Source organism: Lactuca serriola, chromosome 4, assembly GCF_051521515.1.
Source record: "Lactuca serriola cultivar US96UC23 chromosome 4, Lser_US96UC23_V15, whole genome shotgun sequence".
In the NCBI taxonomy this organism is placed as follows: domain Eukaryota; kingdom Viridiplantae; phylum Streptophyta; class Magnoliopsida; order Asterales; family Asteraceae; genus Lactuca; species Lactuca serriola.
This window is the reverse complement of record NC_136411.1, coordinates 7,449,476-7,454,019: the sequence shown is the minus strand read 5'-3', so window position 1 is coordinate 7,454,019 and position 4,544 is coordinate 7,449,476. Positions and strand designations below refer to the sequence as shown.

Genomic DNA, 4,544 nt, shown 5'->3' with positions numbered 1-4,544 from the left:
ATGTCATTTTATGTAATTTTATATCTTTCAGCTAGTTTTACAAAACGTCATTTTTTATCAGCTAGTTTTTCGGGTATCAACTAGTTTTTTATTTAACAACTAGCTTTTCAGCAAATACGCCAAACTAACTAAACAAATTGATATGTTTATTTAAACAAGATTAAAACCGCCATACATTGTGTTTATTCCGGGTTATATTGGTTTTGGGCTGCTTTGAGTTTAGGTCCAAAGGTAAACATTGCGACCTACCAGTTTTTTTTTAGAACAAAGATACCAACAAAAAAGTTTGCTGTGGCTCTCAAATAAGTTGTATTTCATATTCACGCATCACTGTTATATATTGGAAGAGCCTTCTAACCACTTCTTCCATAATTTTATTTTTTTTCTAAAATGTTTAAGACTTAACGGGGAACAGTTAAGACTTGATGGGGGAATAAAGTAGAAATGTCTAAAATGTAATTACAGATTTGAGGTTCCAAAAAAATACACAAAAACAAGGTTGTTTTTTGTAGGTAAACAACATGATGACAAGTTACAAATTTCCTTTAATAAGTGCATGAAACAGCAACAATCAAACAAACAAACAAACAATTCACATAAGTCTTAGTTCGTATTCACCCGCCATTGTTATATATCGAACCCACGGAAGAGCTTGGTAACCACTCTTTTCAATAATCTTTAGATAACGAACCTGTAAACAACATGGTGAATCTGTTAAGTCGTTCTTTCTGTATTAAGTAAAAAACAAACAAACAGGGTAAATTAAATTTAAATTTACCTGAATTCCCGAGACCGTAAAATATGGTATCTCGAATTTGACACGGATAGGAGCTTTCCTCTCGGGGACCGCTTCTTCCGCTGTTATACTCGGAAGACTAAACTCGGCTCTCAACATATATTCCTGAAAAGATATTATATTATATTTTATTTATAGAAATAATAAAATAAAAGTGTATTATATTTAATATTTAGAGATATGATTACCTTACCACCTGGAAAAGATTTAATTTTCCAGGAGAGAGCATCGTTTTCTGGTGCATAGGAAGCAGATCCCATGGAAGTTCGAATATTAGGGTTAGTAGCATCCGATGGCACAGGCAATTCAATTTCGACATTTGTTGCAGTGCTGTAAATTATCAAACAATTTTTCCATTAAAGTAACATTCTTTCTTTAAAAAAAAATTAAAAATTAAAAAAGATTACATTACATATTTACATACCTTCGCTCCTTGAATTGACTCCTAGCTTTTACCATAATTTCCATCCGGCTTCTTGAATGCCTTTCGATTTGAGCTTCCACCCATATCAAAGGCTTCACCTGAGTGCTAAGTCGATATGTCATCAGGTCAAACGCTCCATCAGGTGGCACAAATGATATTGTCCTATCATTTTCAAATCGAGCCAATCGCACACATCTACACCAAATTTGTACACACACTCAAATTTTATAAAACCATATGTAAAAAAATGTGATATAGATTTAAAAGAAAATGAAAAATTACTGGTGGAACTTAATGTCATCCAAGTCTATGGCTTTTCCCTTAGTAGTTCGTCCTTGTGCCTCCAATAATACTCTATCATTCAGTCCAAGCTTACACTCAGGCATACCACTGTAACAAGAACGAATTTTTTTTTAAACTTTTTAACAATATATAGCAAAAAGAGAGAGAGAGAGAGAGAGAGAGAGAGAGAGAGAGAGAGAGAGAGAGAAATTTAGTTTGACCTCAAATAAGTTCGCATCTTCAATGCACCAACGACTTCTGATCTAACTATTTGCCCATTACTGTTCACGAGCATATTCACACTCTCCACAACATCCAAAAACACCTGAAGAGGTTAACAAATTGTTTGTTTGTAAAATGTAATATGAGTGATAGTAATCATTTAGAAAAATCCCACAACAAGACATGCCTCATTCTTTTTGTAATGTATTCCTTCACTACGCCATGAGACAGCATTTGTAACAGCCATGGGAGGTCTCTGTGAAACTTCCATCCTGTATGCATCAGTCTTGATGAACTCACTAAGGATTTTAGCTTCAGTGAATTGAGGGTAACCAAAGTCCATCATTTCATCAAGCAACTCATACTGCAAGAGATAATAAATCTTTGAGTCAACTTTTTGCTTCTAATAATGAATGTTGGATGTATATATTCATACCACTACAACAAAGTTATCTCGAAGTGATTCCTCTTCCAACTCCTCAAAGTAATGCTTAAACACCTGTTACAAATTAAAACAATAATCTGATTAATAACAACTATTAGTGATCATATATATTTCTAAAGGTACAACAAGAAGAACATTGATTCATTCAAAATTTCAAATTCAATACTTACATCAACTAAACGGTGTAGAAATAGGAGAAGACTAGCAGCATTACAGTTCTGTCTCGAAGCAATCATTAGATATATATTGCTGTGTTGTATGAACATATAAGTGACACCATTATCATAGACAACTGGACCTTGAGAATCTTGAGAATCTTGATCACCCTGAAGTTCATCAGAACATTAACATGTTATAAACATACTCATTTCACATAGCTCCATAAAAACATAACTTAACCTCGATATATGTTTGAAGGCTTAGTATTATAACAGTGCTTTTAACTAAAAATAAAAGTGCAAAAACCTTATGTAATTTAAACTCTGCAAACATACTGATCTTATAATTATTAAAATCTTCAGCTCAACTAATGAATTCCAATGCCCAAACTCACTGCTTCACTAGTTCTTACTGAATTGTTTATTAAATGAAGGCATGAAATTACAACAGAAGAAAATTGAATGGACTGGTGGATTCTTAACAGATTTATCTGTGCGCAAGAAATCAATTGGAAGCCAACTGTAACAGATTCTTATTCAAACCCACTCGATTTACCAATACCTAACTGGAAATACAAACATCTTTGCTTAATCAACCTACTTTATGAGTACATATTGTTTTACTTATCGTGTTTAGGTTTCTAACCAAGACAAACAACATAAAAAAGCTATCTGAAATAAAAACGAACAGGAAAATACCTCTTTTTCAATCAGTTTGGTGAAGAAACGTTCGGCCTGAGCTGCAGAGACGTCGCCACGGTAGTCGCGCCACACCAGAACACGGCCTTTGATGTCGAGGAGGAACAGCGCAGAGGCCGCCCCTGCCATCAATTATCCGGAGCCAGGTAGATCAGATCTGTATTGATTGATTCCGAATTAAGATCTGGTTTCTGGTCGATCGAGAGGTGAATGAACGAAATCTTCCTAGGGATCAAATAGACATTACGTATCTGCTCCAATTCGCAACAGAAAACAAAATTTCACACAGCCACTAAGAAAATTGTTGTGTATGATGGATCTGTTTACTTCTCGGCGTGTTTCAAAAAGAAAATCAAGCTTGTGATGATGATGATGACGACGACGTAGCTCAGTCAGCCAGTGGGCAGTGGGTGTCGGGTAATGCCGGTTTGATCTGTCCGTTGAATGAGCCCATTAGATACATGGACAAGCCCAATTTATGGAGTAAAAATTAAACCCGGCCCGAATACATTATCACACTTTAACAACTTTACAATAACCGAGTAACATTAACATTTCTTTGAACGTCTATAACGAATGATGAAGTCTTTCGCCAACAATTATTCTTGTTCTAATAAATGAATAGTTTTAATATTTTTATTTGTTCTAACAAATGAATCAAAGTCGTCAAGATCGGGATCCTATCTAGGATCGTTTTTGGGTTTGCAAGATCGTAATCGAGATAATAAGATCCCAAAAAATAAAATATAATTTTAATTTATAATATTTAATCATGAAAAATATTTCAAACCTTTAATTTTTCGTTCAAAAGTTATAAAAACTTCAAAATATTAGTCATAAGTCACAATAAAAAATGATAAATGGTAGATTGGTAAAGGGTAAAAGACATAAAATGGTAAAAAAAATCATTTGCAAAAAAAAAAAAAAAAAAAAAAAAAAATCAAGGAAGATAGGATCGGATCGGATCTCGATCCTACGATCCTACCTGCGATCCTACCCCAAATACGATCCTTTTACGATCCGGATCGGATCGGATCGTTTTTCATACCTAGGATCGTAGGATCGTAAGATCCTACGATCAGGATCGCGATTTTGACAACCATGAAATGAATAGTTTTAATATTCTTATGGCAAATGTCATTCGTTATTAATATTATATCATGTATCATGTAGATATATTAAACAAATCATTTCAAAATTCAAATTTACATTTTCTAATTATATGTTAAATTTAAAGTTATAATAACTTTAAAATTTTGATATATCTCTTAATTAATAATTTATTTAAAATAATTGATTAATAATTATAAATTTTTATTATAAAAGTTTAATTAATTTTATAACCATAGTTCTCACAGGTTATACACTAGTTGAATATATAAAAATTCAGGTTTTTCATTCAACCACTTTCATACCACACGACTACTCGTCTTATCAAATATCAAAGAAAAAAAATTCAACGTAGACATGAACAAGTAAGTCGTGATACCTTTGAACTAGAGCCAACAATTCGGGGGG

At 33.1% G+C, this 4,544-nt stretch overlaps 1 protein-coding gene across 1 annotated transcript; it reads right to left on the bottom strand.

Moving 5' to 3' along the window:
• Positions 1–422: 422 nt before the first annotated feature.
• Positions 423–3,362, bottom strand: LOC145100978 (AP-1 complex subunit mu-2). The gene is made up of 10 exons (XM_079038129.1): positions 3,027–3,362; positions 2,340–2,495; positions 2,161–2,223; positions 1,912–2,088; positions 1,724–1,827; positions 1,503–1,610; positions 1,221–1,415; positions 985–1,126; positions 779–901; positions 423–691 (listed from the first exon to the last, which is right to left on the bottom strand). The coding sequence occupies exons 1-10, from the start codon at positions 3,153–3,155 to the stop codon at positions 593–595; spliced, it is 1,296 nt and encodes a 431-aa protein (XP_078894255.1). The 5' UTR covers positions 3,156–3,362; the 3' UTR covers positions 423–592.
• Between the last annotated feature and the right edge of the window lie 1,182 nt (positions 3,363–4,544).

Excerpts from the sequence above, each read along its gene's own strand:
- LOC145100978 (XM_079038129.1), bottom strand. The coding sequence starts at position 3,155 with ATGGCAGGGGCGGCCTCTGCGCTGTTCCTCCTCGACATCAAAGGCCGT. Across the intron at positions 1,611-1,723 it reads AAGATGCGAACTTATTTGAG|TGGTATGCCTGAGTGTAAGC; the intron begins GTCAAACTAAAT and ends TTCTTGTTACAG. Across the intron at positions 1,416-1,502 it reads GATGACATTAAGTTCCACCA|ATGTGTGCGATTGGCTCGAT; the intron begins GTAATTTTTCAT and ends AATTTGGTGTAG.